Source organism: Berghia stephanieae, chromosome 1, assembly GCF_034508935.2.
Source record: "Berghia stephanieae isolate SIO BIC M18660-M18661 chromosome 1, UCSD_Bste_1.3, whole genome shotgun sequence".
Classification (NCBI taxonomy): domain Eukaryota; kingdom Metazoa; phylum Mollusca; class Gastropoda; order Nudibranchia; family Aeolidiidae; genus Berghia; species Berghia stephanieae.
The window spans coordinates 100,069,751-100,088,699 of NC_088360.1; the positions used below are offsets into that span (position 1 = coordinate 100,069,751).

The window sequence follows — 18,949 nt, forward strand, 5'->3', positions numbered from 1 at the left end:
AGAGAGAGAGAGAGAGAGAGAGAGAGAGAGAGAGATCTTGTATGGTGTCATGTTTGATTTCCGAAGTGGAATGGGGCTGTTTCATGACGTAACTACAGTACTCTTTTAATAGGCCATGGGCTGTTTACATTCTTACGCTTTGTAAGTTTTGAAATTACCCTTTGTTCGATTGACATTCAATGTCTGCATGTGTCCCTTTAGCCATTTCCCTCAGTGTCCAAACTCCAATCAATATATTCGTTCGTGATTTATATAAACAAACTATTGAAAAGATTTGCAGGAATAGAAACATCACCATGCAAATTTACTTTACAAGTATGTAAGTTTTTTTTTTCTTTCTTTTATATTTACACATGTAGCATGTGTAAGTCATTTTCGTCTGGCACCACTTTATACTGTAAGCATGCCACGCCGCTGAGCTGAGTAGAAGCATCTACTGTTTTGTGATGTGCATTAATCAAAGAATTGCAACAAACCCTTTGGCGATTGATCAAAGGGAGGTAATAAGTAAAAAAACAAAGGCAACCATACTATTTCAATGTATTCTGTATTTACATCCCTTGATTCTAAAAGGTAAAACTGCTTGAACTGTTAACTGTATGCATATTCTTATCATCATCATCATCATCATCATCATCATCATCATCATCATCATCATCATTATTATTATTATTATTATTGCTGCAAAAATTGATATGAAGGAATGTGAACGAGTTAAGTCAAACATTTCTTGATAGTGATGCTATATGCTAAATGCATGATCTTCGCGTGAATATGCGTGTTTGACTTTGTGTGTGTGTGTGTGCGTGCGCGTTCATCTCACATACACACACACACAGATAGGTAGATAGGTAGATAGATAGATAGATAGATAGATAGATAGATAGATAGAGATAGATAGATAGATAGATAGAGGGGAGAGAGAGATGAGAGAAGAGAGAGAGAGAGAGAGAGAGAGAGAGAGAGAGAGAGAGAGAGAGAGAGAGAGAGAGAGAGAGAGAGAGAGAGAGATCTTGTATGGTGTCATGTTTGATTTCCGAAGTGGAATGGGGCTGTTTCATGACGTAACTACAGTACTCTTTTAATAGGCCATGGGCTGTTTACATTCTTACGCTTTGTAAGTTTTGAAATTACCCTTTGTTCGATTGACATTCAATGTCTGCATGTGTCCCTTTAGCCATTTCCCTCAGTGTCCAAACTCCAATCAATATATTCGTTCGTGATTTATATAAACAAACTATTGAAAAGATTTGCAGGAATAGAAACATCACCATGCAAATTTACTTTACAAGTATGTAAGTTTTTTTTTTTTCTTTCTTTTATATTTACACATGTAGCATGTGTAAGTCATTTTCGTCTGGCACCACTTTATACTGTAAGCATGCCACGCCGCTGAGCTGAGCAGAAGCATCTACTGTTTTGTGATGTGCATTAATCAAAGAATTGCAACAAACCCTTTGGCGATTGATCAAAGGGAGGTAATAAGTAAAAAAAACAAAGGCAACCATACTATTTCAATGTATTCTGTATTTACATCCCTTGATTCTAAAAGGTAAAACTGCTTGAACTGTTAACTGTATGCATATTCTTATCTTGACCAATGAGAAAAACTTAACTTTCATTTTCACATTTATAAAGATCCAAGAACAAGGTTTACTGAGTTCCAAATGAACTTTGCGAGAAAAATTGAATAAAATAAAGACGTCAAGTGTCTGTGAGGCTTAGTTAAAAGCGAGACGATGGATGAACAAGGATGTCCGCGATGCAAAACAACAAAATATAGAAACCCTTCTCTCAAGTTGATGGTGAACGTCTGCGGTCATTCTTTGTAAGTTTGGAATGATGTTTCAATTTCAATCTTCAAATTCAATTCATTTGGTCATTGGTTTGTACTTGTATTTAATTTTCAAAATTTTGGTTTTCTAAGTGACTAGATAAATATCGCTGTAATAGAGTGACACTTAAAGCAACACTACCGTGCCAGCATTTTGTTTGATTAAAAAAAAAAAAATAGAATTAATTATTACGCTGTGATTATCCCCAGACACGTGTCTGGGGATAATAAAAATTTGTTATCCCCAGACACCTGTCTGGGGATAACGAATTTTTATTATCCCCAGACGCATATTTGAAACTCCGCTCTTTTAAACAATTATCCACATTCCAGAATATGGAATGTTTCCAGATGCACATAGAAATAAGGAAAGTTAATAAAATATCTATAAAAACATAAAATTAACCAACATTAAAATCAGTTGTTACTACATATACACAATATGCGTCGACTTCGAAGTGGGTGTCATGGCCGAATGGTTTAGTCGTCTGTCCTGGAAGTTTGACTATAATCGACGTTGTGGGTTCGAATCCTGGTAACGTCACTTTTTTTTTAAAATTCCGTCTTCTTTTTACAGAACGTTGAAAGGGATAAATGTCCCATCCATCCTCCCCCCACCTCTTTTTTTTATTATTAAACTCTCTCTCTCTCTCTCTCTCTCTCTCTCTCTCTCTCTCTCTCTCTCTTCTCTCTCTTGTTTTTTTCTAGTTTCTAGCAAATATATTCGTCCCCACTCCGATCTCAAATAGTGTCTAAAAAGAATAAATAATTCAAAAGCAAACAAAAAGAAATATTCAGAGAGCGACCAAATGGTCAGATAGAGGAGAAAAAAAAAAAACAATAATTGTTTTAAAAATAAAAACAATAATTGTTTTAAAAATAAAAACAATAATTGTTTTAAAAATAAAAATAATTTAAGAAATTCATGCTCAGAAACGGAACATTTACATAAAGGTTTAGCAAACAAAAAACTCTAAGGTTTAGGTCAAAATATTAAAAAAAAAAAGAAAAAGAGAGATTTCCCTCGGAGCAGGGAATAGTGTTAACATATAATAATAATAATAATAATAATAATAATAATAATAATAATAATAAATAATAATAATAACAATTATAATAATAATAAACAATTATAATAATAATAATAAAATTATAATAATAAAATATAATAATATAATATATAATAAATAATAAAATTAAAAAATAATAGTAATAGTATGATAATAGATATGATAATAAAATAATAATATTAATGATAAAATATAATAATGATTATATGGTATGTAATAAATATACAAATAATTAAATTATTATATTATTATTATTATATAATTAATTATTATATTATATTATTATAATAATCATATATTACATTGATCCAAAACAAAAAAAAAATTAATAATCTAGACAAATTAAATAATGAAATATATTATCGGAGAAATAAAAAATTAACTGATTAAAAAAAAACTCTTGCTCGGATATTCAGAAAAAAGTGAAAAAACAATGAAAATCAATTGTGGAAGAAAGAAAGAAAAATGTAAAAAAAAAAAATAAATATGAGTGAGTGGGGGGGGGGGGGGGGGGGTCGCGACTGGGTCGAATCTGTGCAGCTAAAAGGAGTAAACTGAAAGGTGGCCTTACCCACTGAGCTGCCTATCCACACCGCTATCGGAATATTTTAAATTCATATATGAGCTAAACATATTTCCACCAATTTTGCTTCTTGTTTTGGTACGGTAGTTATTTTCATCTCTGATTCGAATAAAAATATGTTGTTGGATCTAGTTTTGTGGACGTGTGATACTAAATTGTATTGTCTTGTGCGAAGCAGACAGGAAAATAACAGGTGTCGGTTTTGGGCTTTGGGGCGAACAACACCATGGCCTAGGAATTCGTCCGCGACATAAAAATTATTCCCGTCGTCCCCAAAATTGTGGCCAGAATGAGCAAATTATAGAAACAAGAGATGATCAATAAAGTTAACAGGTAGGTTGGTAATGAAAATTTAAATGGTTGATGGACTATGAACAGATTTGATGATTAACAACTTTCTTCCTGGTTGAAAATAAAAAGTCGAATTGCCAAATGACAATAAAATTCCACTATTTATTGCATTTGAAGCAATTTTAGGATGATAAACAATCATTTTATTCACAAAAATGAGTTCACGAAAAATTGCACCCGATGACCTTTCAAGGGCCATAACTCCTGTAAATGATACTTGAAAAAACTGTAACACCCGGATTAATTTGTGTGATATGTCCCTGAAGCATGCCTGAATTGTGCTAGTGCAAAATCCCTCTTGTTTATTCATCCTGAAGGGAAACAAGTACACTGTAATAGATTTTTTTTTCAAATTATAGAGAAAATGGCTATCAAAGATTTTAAAACGCTATATGGCTTTGTAAAATATTTTATGATATGAGGCAAAAAATGAGAAATTACAATGAAATTCCATTATTGATTGTATGTGAAACAATTTTAAGGTGATAAACAACCATTTTATGCACAAAAACGATTTCACAAAAAATTGCACCAAATGACCTTTCAAGGGCCGTAACTCTCGTAAATGACACTTGAAAAAACGGTAACACCCGGATTAATACTCAAGATATATTGCTGTTTCAGAAAAACCATGTGGCGAAAACTCCCCCAGGGGGGGGAGGGTTTCGCCCACTGGCCCATGCACTATTTTCAGATCAAAGTAACAAAAGAAATTTCATTGATCCATTTGCTTTAAAATATTTTTTTTTAAAGAGCTGGATTTGACATTTGATCACTATTTACTTTCATCTTGTGTTAAATATCACTTGATATATTAACTGTTTTGGGACACAACCACTAGTATTTTTTCCAGAATATTTGGTATTTTTCATGCCTAGTTTGGCATTTTGCATAAAATCTTTCTACCCACTTGCTACATGCGTCTGAGGATAGTATCCTCAGACAGGTGTCTGGGGATAACAAAAATTGGTTATCCCCAGACACCTGTCTGGGGATAACGAATTTTTATTATCCCCAGACAGGCGTCTGGGAATAATGACAGCCTAATTATTAATCATAGAATAGTCACTAAAAACTAAAACTTTTAAAATGGAAAACACCTTCACCTGACCTACCTTGTTATTTTCTACTATTTAATACTAGATACTACGAGTGTATTTGCAAACATTTGCCAATAGTCTACTGGCTATTCGCAAACGGTTAACCAGTGATTATACACAGACACATTTTTGAAACTCCGCTCTGCTTAACATTTATATTCACTTTCGAGAAGTGAAAATGTTCTCCATGCAGTTTGAAATAAGTAAAGTAAAGTTAACAAAATATTAATAAATGTATAAAATGACTTAAACAACAAACCAGTCGAGGGACAGTTAATTACAATATTATATAAACAATATGAGTCCATATTCATGACCCATCGCCGCCACTTTTTTTTTTTTTTTTCTGTTTTCTTTAAAAAATTGGTAGCGTCAATTGCCAAGGACTTTGACAATTGTCAAATCGTCATTTGCCAAGGACCATGTCAGTTCATCAACTACGCATGTGTACTTTTAACTGCCACAGAGTAACGTTAGTGCCCTGAAGTGATGTATTGTCACAGAAGAGTGATGTTATTGATATTAATTTTAATTAATACTTTCATTTTCTCTTCTCTCCCTGTCATATTCTCTTCTTTTTCATTGTCTCTCTCTCTCTGTTATTTTCTCTTTTCTCTGTGTGTGTGTCATTTTCTCTCTTTTCTCTCAAATCTCTCTCTCTCATTCAATTCCTTTTATAATAGCCACGGACCGTGCCAATTGGTAAATCTTCAACTATCTACTATTAACAGCCACGGACCAATGTCAATTAATATTTACTGTCATTTTCTCTCTCCTCTCATACTCATTTTCTTTATTTCTCAGATTTTCTTTCTATCTTCATTTTCTCTTTGCTCTCCTTCTTATTTTCTTCTCTATCTCCATCTCTGTTTCATTTACAAATTTTATCCTGTTCCTCTCTCTCTCTCTCTTTCTCTCTCTCTCTCTCTCTCTCTCTCTCTCTCTCTCTCTCTTTCTCTCTCTCTCTCTCTCTCTCTTTCTCTCTCTCTCTCTCTCTCTCCTCTCTCTCTCTCTCTCGCTCTCTCTCTCTTTCTCTCTTTTTTTGTCACGGACCTTGCCAGTTGGTAAATCGTCAACTATTTACTATTAACTGCCACCTATTGATCTTGTTGAACAAATGTTTTATGTGAATTGTACCTTATTATGACGATATGCAGTATATTTTCATCTAAAACAAAGGAAATCCTACTTTTTCTTTTTTTTTAATCTAGGACTTGTAGGGATTTGCCACTTCATCCTTCTGTTTTTTCCCCGCTGAATCTGAAAACTACAGTAATTTTTGTTTTGATATAATTTTAACTCATGTTGGAATTTGTGAAAAGACTTATAAAAATAAAAAATAAATATCAATGAGTGTAGACTCGATCCATTCCACAAGGAATGAATGATGGGGAGAAAGTGACGGGATTCGAGATTCATATGGGCGCAAATCAAGGCTCAACTGAAATCACGACATACAGCTGAAGAGTTCCAATTTGACTCCTTGGCAATTGATGAACCGTCAGCTACCAAAGACTCAGTCCTTGACAATTGACACTTCCTAAAAATTTATTCCCCCCCCCCCCCTCCCCTTTCTTCATAGGAATGTTATAAATAATAAATGCTCCCCAGTTTTTCTTCAGTTTACTTATATTTTCATCTTTCTTCTTTTAAACTGCTTTTAAATGAAGAAATTTCATCCAGAAATAAATTATTAGGGTATGAATTAAAAAGGCACCTTAAATTTAGTATTTTACCAAAAGTATATTAATTAAATAAAATATTAATTGTATTAAAATGTCTTCGTACAAATTTGATTTTTTTACATTTTGTGATAGTTAACATGTTCTATTTTATCATAGTGAAATCTGAATTGCCAGTTAAGTTATGGTCATTTGAAGTGAAATCTGCAAAAATCATTGGAAGTGAAAGAATGTTATGTTACTGACATAGTTAATCATTTGAATTATGTCTTTTTATTGTTATAGTGTAATCCGTATTTTTGAAAAAGTAAAATGTTGCTTTTTGACGGCACACACAGCAAATGCTAGCTGTTCCGTCAAGTCTCTATATAAATGATTCTTGCTATCATTATTGGCTGTTATAAAAACTTTTTATACTTTACTTGCAGCTGATGACTTGCTTGTTGTAATATATTCAAAAACAATAATTGTATATAGAGATAATATCTATTTACTTAACCAGTTATAGCCATATTATTATCATTGTATCTCCAGATGTGATAATTGTGTCAATCTGCTCTTCGTCAAAGGTTCTGGGACTTGCCCGGAATGTGGGACAGCACTGAGAAGGACAAACTTTCGATTGCAGATATTTGAAGACTCAGTTGTTGAGAAGGAAATAGATATCCGGAGAAAAATTCTTAGAGAGTATGAACTTTTTTTTTTTGAAAAGCAAATCTTAAAATTTTGACATATTAAGATAATGATAATTTCAAATAACCAATAATGAGTTTATATGTGACCCACTGTGTCAATCTGGTATTAATTCACTGGAATGAAGTTGATGAAGAAAATTGAGTTTAAGGACAAAATGATTAGAATTAAGAAATTTTGGTGTTTTAAAGTTGAAGAAACAAAACTCTTGACTGCATTTATTTAAAATCAAATTATACAAGTTAAGTATACAATTCAAATTTAAACATAAGGTTCACTCTGACATAAAACAGTTTTAGACAATTGGTCACATATAGTCTTTGTCGCATCCAAACTAGCAATTAAAATAACTGTATATATATTCACAATTACTGTATACTTTGTGTACTACATACATATTGATATGACACTTTTATTTTACACAAATGGAGGCATTATAATGACATAAATAAAATGTTACATGGAAAATAAATCCAGTTTCTGACTTTAAAAAAACATATAATCAAATAAATAAAACCATCATCATTTTGATTTACAATTGTTAATATGATCTCCTGTCAACCTGAACTAAAAAAGTTGGAATGTCTACATGGGTGCATGATTTCCGGTTTAATCTGGATTTCCGGCTTGTTAAAATCGATTTATATTTATTTCCGGCATCAAGATCACCCTGAAATAATACTGTCTTGATACAGCAGGTCACATTTCAGAATGAGTTTCAGGCTTTTTGGATTTGTTGGGAATGGACTTACGGCTTTTTTGGCCCAACCTACTTGTATCCATGAATGTCTGTCGGTCTTGATCTTCAGAGTTTAGGAAATTAAATACGGCAATAAATGTTGTTTGATAATAATTTTGCCAATTGACTAAAGTAGTCTTTTAGAGTCATTAGGCCCTTGAGGCCAGATAGATTTATCCTGGTTATATAGCATGAAATAGACAATAACAATTGCTTGCCGACTTTTGGATAGGATGCTAAGTCTATGGCTAAGTACTTCTCATCAGATATAATAGACCCAGTTACCCAATCACTGTTGGTTGACAAAGGGGTCAGAAAAATATCGGCTGCACCTGGGATATATCACAGTCTCTTTTCATGTGAAGTGAGTGCTCTATCAACTGAGCTAACGGAAACCCCTGATTGAATAAGTGAAAGATTTATTTACACCTTGATACAACTTACAGGAATTGCAATGATGAGCTGGGAGACGATAAAGTGCTTACTGTGAATATCAAGTTTTGATAGACTTGTAGAATTGCTGAAGGATCTAAGTGACATAACATTATTTAAAAATTGTTTTATCCCACAGTTTCAACAAGAAGGAAGAAGATTTTGCGACACTCAAGGAATACAATGACTATTTAGAGATGGTTGAGACAATAAGTACGATTCTTGTTTTCTTTGTGTGTATTTTCTGTCATTAGTAATTCATTTTAAATTATTTATTCATAACTCATTTTCAAGATAATTTTGATGTGTGGCTAAGGATATGATTTCTGTATTTATATTTTGATGAACAAAAAATGAATATTGTTTTATTAATATGTTTGACTCAAATCAATTCACAGCAGATGATCATTTTTGTTAAACCCTCTCCTTACCACCCATATGAAAATCGTCACATTCGTTAAGATGTAACAGACAAATTTCTCATTCTGATTTCTTTTGTACATCACAAAATTTAAAGAAATGCTTTGATTACACTCTAGATACTTAAAAAATGTGCTACAGAGCTCACTTGTTGCTTTTTTGTTTGAGTAAGAAAAGTCTATTCTTGTGTTGGTTTGGAGTGAATTTTCGGGGGAAATTCTTAAAATAGCTGGTAAGGAGAGAGTTAAGATTGATCCCTCTTGTGTCATTTGACATAAGGGGAGGTACAGTAGAATCCACATAAAATCCACTCCACCTCTCGTTGGTCTCCAATTTTCTGCTCTTTATCTAAATATGTTTTATTGATAATGGATAAAGTCAACCATCTTTCTGGTCCAGCAGTATTGGCATTATCAAGTTCATGGGTGCCAGTTTTCCGGTTCATGACAGAATTCCGGTTTCGCAATATCTCAAAGTCAAATACCTCCGGTTTCAGTGTTTTGAGTAAAATAACCTAATACTAATAGCAAATGTTGAGGGAGTTCCTCTAGTACTCTCTGTCTCTCTCTGTTCTTTGGCTCCCCTAGAGAGAGACAACTTCACTGCTGAGTATTTCACTATGTATTATAAGTTGGTTTTAAAATCAAATTAATTTCCTCATTGTGGCAATATGTTTGCTGTGTAATCATTTAATAACGGTATAAAAACGGTGATGAAATAAGAGTAAAGTTTAGGCCGCATTTTCAGGTTTGGCAAAATGTCGAGAGTTTAGTTTCAGGTTTCAGCACTTCTTCCTGCTGGCACCCATGATCAAGTTTCAACTGTAATATATTTTCCACTTAAAATTAAAGTAATATGCATTCGCCCTGCACTAATGTTTTTAGATCATTTCATGAGCGGGCTTACCGGCCGATTGGATTACCGAAAAAAACGGCGCCGGCTTTTTGCAATTTGGATTTTTTATTTATTTTTTTTTTTTGGTTTAAGTCCCAACAATCGGGTCGGGTACGTCCATATTAAGCGAAACTTTTGAATCACGATGCTACTGTGACCCGGAAGTGATAGTTATATTATTAAATTTGAATCTTGCAGGCTTTTTCAGATTATATGTCTGGTCATAAGTAGACTTGCAGGCTTTTTGAGGTCCAGTTGCTTGCACCCATGTCATTTTTACCTAAAACTAGAAAAGGAGTTTTAAGTACATTCTGTCTGAAGATAAATTGATGAATAAAAGAATATAGGAATTTGGTGTTTAACATAAAACCATTGCATTTTCTTTCTTGTACATAAATTGTAATATTAAGTTTTGTACAAATTTTTCATAGTTTACAACCTGAGCAACAGCATAGATGTTGAGGCCACCAAGAGAAAGATTGACCAGTACAAGAAAGACAACAGAGAGGAGATTAAAAAGAACCAATTGAAAATGGTGGGCATTAACTTTCTTTGAAATTGAAATCAGCTAAATCTGCCCGATAAATTTATTTTCAGTTTTATATTATTTTTATGCATTTTATTTTCATCATGAAAGGATCTTGGTTATAACCAATTATTCAAAGATGTGATTCAGTCAGAGATTGATGTTGCTTTTGTGTTGTGGGTGGAATTCCTTTTAGAACGGGGACTTGGTCCCATGGGTGCCAGTTTTCCGGTTCATGCCGGTATCTCGAAGTCAAATACCTCCGGTTTCAGTGTTTTTAGTAAAATAACCTAATATGGTATAAAAACGGTGATGAAATAAGAGTAAAGTTTAGGCCGAATTTCAGTAGGAACATTTTCTCCCATAGTGGGCAGGGAGGTACTTGCTGTGTCTTCTATCCCCTCTTATCTGTTTTCCAATTGCCTTCTGTCTTTGTCTTGGAGTGAGATTGCTTGGTTTTGTCCTGACCTTGGTCGGAGTCCTTGGCTGAGAGGGAAACAGTCGAATGTATAGTTATTGCTTTGGGAGATTATATTTTTTTCCTTGTAAGTCATATCTCTGTTATGTACTGTATTATGTTTTATTTACATGTTATGTTTGATTTGTTAACATTTGAGTGTATTCCTCTTAGTGGGGACCTGTGCTTGTGTTTGGATGAGACTTTTAGGTGATCTCAAACTAGGCACTTTGATGGTGTGCTCTTGGAATCTACATCTGTTTCCTATTTGAACAAATTCCCCTTTGTCTTACCTTTTCTTGGGTGCTTTAATTGAATTCTATAACTTTTTACTATCCCATTTCTTCCTTTTTACTGGCGCTGCTATGGCCTTAATGTGTTGCAAGCGCCGTAAAACCCTCAAAAACAAAACAAACAGTAGGAACATTTCCAGGTTTGGCAAAGTGTCGAGATTTTAGTTTCAGGGTTCAGCAATTCTTCCTGCTGGCACCCATGCTTGGTCCACAGACTTGCTATATCTTCTAGCCGCCAATATTATTTGTCCTTATCATACGGCTTCGTGTTCTTCTTCTAGTTCCATCCCAATAATAGGGAATGAGATTAGCGGAAGAGTAGCATCCCTTGATTGGACATCACCTTACAGAGAGAACGTCAACATGTTTTTGCGCATGCGTCTCTCTCGCCCTCGCTTTAGGTGAAGTGTCTCCAGAAGCGAGGACTAGAGACGCATACGCACAACCAACATGACGTTCTCTCTCTAATAACTTTTCCGCCGGTGACGTCCAATCAAGGGACGCTACTCTTCCGCTAATCTCATTCCCTACAGGACACATTTGTGCCATAATCCCGACCCACCCATCCCTATTCCCCCATTCCAGGTTCTTTTAAACAAGGTTGCCAATTTTCCGTATATTTACGGAATTCAGTAAGCTATAAACCCTCAGTATAGGGAATGAGATTAGCGGAAGAGTAGCGTCCCTTGATTGGAAGTCACGAGCGGAAAAGTTATTAGAGAGAGAACGTCATGTTGGTTGTGCAGCATGAGACACTTCACCGAAAGAGAGGACGAGAGAGAAGCATGCGCAAAACCATTTTGACGTTCTCTCTGTAAGGTGACGTCCAATCAAGGGATGCTACTCTTCCGCTAATCTCATTCCCTATACTTTCCAATCATCTGCTAAACGGAAAAGATCAAGAACATAATATCTTTTTACTGGAATTTAGCACTCGAAAAGGGGTTGATCTTTGTGTAAAAGTCGGTAAATTTTAGCCTCCAGTATTGGCAACCCTTTTTAAAGAATCTACCATAACTTGCCTATTGTTATCACTGTAGATTTTATAATAGACCTGCTTTCATCACATAGGTATTAAATAATAGAATATGTATGCTTCATGCAAAAGACTTGATAGAATAGATAGGTGTGGTTAACATCATTTCAGTAGTTTCAAATAATGATGTTCCCAACCAGTGCTTATAAAAAAGGAACAATTTATATAGTGTCACTTTGTTTTTTATGAGCGGAGCATGCTTTTAGTCGGCTCATACTTATAAAGGGAGATCACTATATTATTATTATAATTATTATTATTATTATTTTATTATTATTATTATTATTATTTATTATTATATATTATTATTATTTATATTATTATTATTATTATTGTAGTATATATTATATATATTATATTGTATCATAGTATTATATTATTATTATTATTATTATTATTATTACATTATATTATTATTATTATTATATATTATTATTATTATTATTATTATTATTATTATTATTCATCATTATTATTATCATCATTATTGTTATTATTGAACAATGATATTTTCATCAATACCCCAGAGCAAAGACCAGATGGAGCTGGACACATTGATAGAAGAAGAACAATTTCAGGCCAGCATCAGGAAGGCTCAGGATCAGGAGTTGGAGATAAAAGAACGGAATGCCAAGAAGAAAAACAAGGAAGCTCTCATTGATGAATTGGTAATCTATGACTACTTATTATCTTTTATTTCAAACTAGAGTGGGTTTTTTTGGGGTTGGGGGGGGGGGGGGTAGTTGTTTATATTTTGATGTATTTCAAACAGTCATCCACCTGCGAGCCTTTTTTCACAAACTTTCTGAACTTGAAAATTTGTAGAAAAGCGGGATGGTTTAGCACTTGTGTGTTTGCTTTCTAACCTCTCTATCGCTCTGTCTGTCTCTCTCTCTCTCTCTCTCTGTCTCACTCTCTCTCTATCTCTCTCTCCCTCTCTCTTCTCTCTTTATCTCTCTCTTTCTCTCTCTCTCTCTCCTCTCTTTCTCTCTTTTCTCTCTCTTCTCTCTCTCTCTCTCTCTCTCTCTCTCTCTCTCTCTCTCTCCCCCCTTTCCCCTTCCTCTCTCTGTCTCTTTCTCTCTCTTTCTCTCTCTCTCTCTCTCTTTCTCTCTCTCTCTCTCTCTCTCTCTCCCCCCCCTTTCCCTTCCCTCTCTCTCTCTCTCTCTCTCTCTCTCTCTCTCTCTCTCTCTCTCTCTCTCTCTCTCTCTCTCTCTCTCTCTCTCTCTCTTTTCATTATTTCTAATCACTATTTATTGATATAACTGTTTGTTTCACCCTTTTTGTTTTGAATGTATGTAGCTGTGTTTGTTTGACTTTAACTTATCCTCCATTCTCTTGTAAAGCTGTCCAAGCACGTGAAGTGGATATTACAATAATATATAAATGCTCAACTTTAAAACATTAAATGGGAATTCAATAACCCAGTTGTTATGGCATTGCGTCACTGGCAGTTGGGCTGATATTGATCCTGGGAGCAGTTGAGATTTTTTCTACCCCCCCCACACTGTCCACTGTCCACATAGCAATTTTTTGGTAGCTGTCTGTTAGATCTCATTGAGTGATTTGCAATGATGTCCTATCCAAAGGAAGGGAGCAATTGCTGTTGTCCGTTTAATGATATGGAAATTAGGATGAACCCCAGCTCCATGGGCTTTTATTTTATGATTTCGAAGGATTTAAAAATTTTTCTCCGATTTATTCCAGATGTTTTCTGATATGTCAGCAGCAGAGATCATGAACACACACAGGGAAAAGACAAAACAAGTAGAGGAGGAGATGATGGAGACGAGGGCGGCTACTGCCTTCTCCACTGGAATTAGAATTGTATGTTTGAATCCCAGGGTTTTCATATACAGTTCTTGAGCTTTTTTCACAATTCTTTTGATATAAAAATTTATATAAACCTGTAATTTATTGGCATGGATTCAGATTTTTTAAAAGTACCACCTATTTTTGAAATTACTTTCTATCATTATAAGGGGCCCTTTCTTAGTCTATTTGTTTGTTTTAAAAAAAATTATTCCATTGAGGTCTCATCAGTAGAAATTATATTGATCAAGTCAGAGTTTTGATGGACCACTTAAGGCATTTGGTTTTTATCCCAGGTTTGGGAATTCCTATTCAGATTTCCTATTTATAATGGACTCATTCCCTGGTAAAAGCTCTTCATCATCATCATCATCATCATTATCATTGTTATTATTATTATTATTATTATTATTATTATTATTATTATTATTATTATTATTATTATTATTATTATTGATATTTTTCTATTATTTTTACTATTATCTTTATATTTGCCATTAATATTTTCCTTTTTATTTTTATTATTATTTCTTTAATTTCTGTTGTTCCCTGCTCAATGCTAATTCAATTTTATTTTCGTTCTTTGTAATATTTTAACGTTTATCTCCTGCATGCGCAGTCTAATCTAAACCTTTATCTCTCATCTCGTCATCTCAGGGCCACTCTAATCAACACATTCCTTTGGTCAAGGCCGATGTTGGTCAACTTTTCCAGTACATTCCACCCAGTATGGAATGGGGAGGGCCTGACCCACCTTCGATGGATGATGTTTTCTCTGACGGGTAGGCCTATCATTTTATAATTTTTTTAAAAGCAACAAAAAAAAAAAAAAAAAGGATGCTGATGATCTTCAAAACGGCTAATAAAATTTGATTTATTTATCATAAAGGTAAATTTTTTTTCTTTAGGCCCTATCTCGAGGAAAGACACAGACAGTTCAAGTATGAGCTGCTGGGCAGTGCAGCAATAGGAGACTAGTTTCCTGCTCAAGACAAATAAGATGCCCAAAAATAGACCCAATAAGATGTCTATGTGCGGCTATGTAGTCCAGTGGTATGACACTCGCTTTCGGATTGGAAGGTCCTGGGTTCGAGCCTCACTCAGCGCTTAGTTGAGTCCTTGGAAAAGACTCTTTACTCACATTCTCTCACCGTACTCAGGTGTAAAATGAGTACCTGGCCGCTAACAGCGTTGTCTTTGTCCGAAAAATTGTAATATTGTCTAACAGGCGGCATGTCCCGTCCTACATGTTAAATGTTGCTGTTGACCAGGGACCCCTTGTAAAGCGCTTTTAGCACATTTAGTGGATATTGCACTATATAAAAGCTCATTAAAAAAAAAAAATTCTATGGCGGGGCTCAGCCCCTGGGTCTCGAGTGAAAGTGCAATGTCTTATCCCCTTACCCATCTTGCAACAAATGTTGTTGTTATCATCATAGTGACTTGTTCCTCTTCTCCTTCATATTCTTATGTAATAAAAATGGATGTGAAAACAGCATTGTTTTAATCGGCTCTCAAACTATTGAATAGACAGCAACCAAAATTTTCAAGACACATTCTGTATGTAGAGGAGCATGTTAAGGATTCACAATATCGTATCGTTTACAAACATAGACATTTCTTTCGGCTCTTCTAGTCTTTGACTCAATTCTGATTGCTTTATGATAGAAGAAAAAGTTCACTCATTCGACTACATCTTGGCATCAACCAATATCAACTTAGAATTGAGTGATACTGATATTTTTACAATAATATTCCTTCTGTTATCAAGACAGTCCTCTGTTATATGGCTTTTCAAGATCAAGATTTGGCCACTATACTGTTAATTATTTTTGTTTTAAAATGAAATAAAACAATATTGTTAGGTAATGTAAAGTATCGCAGTTGTTTAAGAGAATATTTTGTTATATTCTAATGTAATTTGTTATTGTTTCCAAAAAAAATTTGTCATGAAATATAATACTATAATTTAAAGTATTGTTGTTTTAATTTGTATTTCACAGTTACCTGAGAAATATCCGAGCATCAACAGACACAGAGCGAGCTGGTGGATTCCGAGAGTCGATAGCTTGTCTGAGAGCTGTACAAGATGCTATGTGTGGACTCTACAGTTTTCCTATCGTTCGTGTGACAGAAGCCTCATGAGGCCAGCTGGAGTTAGTTCTGTGTGACTGGGAGAGGTTCCAGACCACCCTTAGTAGGCAGGGAGGCACATACTGTGTCTTCATCCCACTATATCTATTTTCCAACATGTTTTCTGTCTTTGTCTTGGAATGAAATTACTTGGTTTTGCCCTGGCCGTGGCCGGATACCCTGGCTGGGTGGGAAGCAGTCAAATATACAGTTAGAGTTTTGGGAAATAATGTTTTTTGTCTTGTAAATCATCTCTCTGTTATGCACTGTATTATTTTTATGTTTTACATATATAATACGACATGTTAACTCTTAAGTGTGTTCCTCTTAGTGGGGGCCTGTGCTAGCAAGCTGAAAACTGCAAAATTTGCAAAAAGATTTCAAAAATTTGCGATTAATTTTCAAAAAAACACATAATGAGTTCATGAAAGAGAAAGGTAGTTGTTTGATTTTAAGGATTACACAGCGCTTGCAACAAATGTAATATCATATCAGTGCCAGTAAAAAGGAAGAAAATGGGATAGTAAAAAAGAAACTACTCTTGATTAAATATCTTTCACATTCCGCACAAGCTATCAAATTAAAAGTTTAAAAAAGTAAAATTTTGAAATTTGCAAAAAAAAAAAAATTGCAGATTTTGCAGCCCCAACGCAAATCAGTGATATTTTGCAATTTTTTACGGTTACAACATGGCTGCAAGCGATGCAAAAAAATGCCATGCCAGGTAAACCTTGAGTATATTTTCCAATCACCTGCTAAGCAGTTTATATTGTCTTTTTACTTGAGTTCAGCACTCAGAAACTGGTTGGTCTATGTGTTTGGGTAAAAGTTCAGTAATATTTTACCTACTTACCTAATAAGCAACCCTGTAAGGAGTCCTTCAAAGCCATGAGGCCGATGAGGCCCAAAGCTGAAGTTTATCCCAGTTTCTATAGCATAAAATGAACAATAGCAACTGCTTGCTACCCTTTGGATAGGACACTAGTCTGTCGCAAAGTACTAATAGACCCAGCTACTCAATCACAGCGGGACATTAAAAAATTCTCAATAGCACCACAGATCGATCTCAGTTCCTTTGCATGAAGCGAGTGCTTTACCAACTGAGCCATCAGGACCCCTGAAAAAAAAAAGAGTTTGACTCTAAAATATTTTTTTAGGTGAAGGAAAATGCAATTGAGCCCAAGTTTCATATTTTTTATTGTCGATTCAAATTTCAGCATCTGGTCTACTTCGACGTAATACTGTTTTGGGGCTGATGGTCACATATGTGACTAATTAAAGGATGAAAAATTATATGTGTGTGTGTTTTTTTTTTTGTGTGTGTGCATATGTGTGGTTTAAAGGTTTAAAGAGGGAGAGAGAGACAGAGTGAGTAAGAGAGAGTGGGAGTGAGAGAGAGAGAATGGGAGAGATACAGACAGTGAGACAGAGAAAAGAGGGAGAGAGACACAGTGAGACAGAGAGAGAGAGGGAGAGAGATAGACAGTGAGAGAGAGAGAGAGAATGAGCTCACTTGTTTGAATAAATCAACAAGTAGTCAAGTTGACTTTGTTTGATTCTCACCTCATTTGTCAAACTGCTCTTGTTTCAATGTAAATAAATGATGTCATATTCATGTTTGATTTGATCTAGATATGATCTGTTGAAGTTTCAGTAAGAAATATAAACTATGAAATATACTTTTTTAAAGAAAAAATTCCCTTGTCAATTCTTTTCTTTCTTTCTTTCTTTTTTTTTTTTTTTTAGATTTAATTTTTTTTATTTGTAAGTTGGTTGAGATCAAATTTGAACTAGAATGAATGCAATTCTTGAAGGTGAAATATTTTTGCTTGGGCACCATTTCTTTTTTCTTAGCTGAAGTCTGGTTTAGATTTTCATTTAAGAAGACAAATCTGGGTGGGGTTCCTGACCTCCCATAGTGTGCAGGGAGGTCACTTATTGTGTCTTCTATAACCCTATATATGTTTTACAACGTGCTTTCTGTCTTTGTCGTGGAATGAGATTACTTGGTTTTTGCCTTTCCCTTTGCTGAGAGGAAACAGTCAAATGTATAGTTTTGGTAGATGATATGTTTTTTTCCTTGTAAATCACCTCTCTGTTTTGTATTGTTATATTTGGTATTTTGAATGTAATCATTTGCAATGAGTTCCTACTTCTTTCCCTTTCAACTCATTTTTTATAATACTGAGTAAGACATGAAAATATCCTATCGATTTTCAAGGGAAACAACCTTTCAAATCAAAATGAGTAATGGGGTAAAAGTCCAGCAGCCTCCCATGTTCATGAAAATGGAGTGTTGAGTCTTTATCAATGATAATGATAATATAGCAATGACTATCCCGCACAAATCTTTGGGCCTCTTTTTTGCTCACGAAGTGAGTGCCCGAGCGTCAAAATATGGGACGAAGCCGTTTCGTATATGCTATTTAAAAAAATTAATTACGACGCTGTTTATCGATGAATATGACTGAAAGTTGGCACACAGTTAGAAAAAAGGTCATTTTAGATTATGTCAAGCGACAAAACTCGTGCGATTACCAGAAGACCGTTAAAAAAAGATTTTTACTCTTTGGAGTAAAGTATTTCTAAAACTACCGGGCGTGGAGGTTTTGTCGCTCACAAGGTAATACATGAACATTTCTTCTTTTTGGTTGTAAAATTTCATATGAATATGACGAGTACTTTTCCCGTATTTTACAAAACACCATCCTAATTTGCTCTTCAAGTTTCAATCTTTTAATCCACTTATTACGCAAGATACAACCAAAGGTCGAAAAAGCGTCCCATATTTTCGCGTTTTTTTCCTCGTTGCGGGTCATCCAAATAAATGACACCTTTGAAACTGCATAACTTGTTTATTTATGAATGGATTTTCAAAATTCAAAAACATTTTTACT

At 34.3% G+C, this 18,949-nt stretch overlaps 1 protein-coding gene across 1 annotated transcript; it reads left to right on the forward strand.

The window, feature by feature from the left end:
- The first annotated feature begins 1,620 nt into the window (after window positions 1-1,620).
- On the forward strand, window positions 1,621-17,713 carry LOC144962532 (CDK-activating kinase assembly factor MAT1-like). The gene is made up of 8 exons (XM_078895542.1): window positions 1,621-1,828; window positions 7,155-7,307; window positions 8,624-8,697; window positions 10,230-10,333; window positions 12,638-12,778; window positions 13,815-13,934; window positions 14,577-14,701; window positions 15,923-17,713. The coding sequence occupies exons 1-8, from the start codon at window positions 1,740-1,742 to the stop codon at window positions 16,062-16,064; spliced, it is 948 nt and encodes a 315-aa protein (XP_078751668.1). The 5' UTR covers window positions 1,621-1,739; the 3' UTR covers window positions 16,065-17,713.
- Window positions 17,714-18,949: the final 1,236 nt, after the last annotated feature.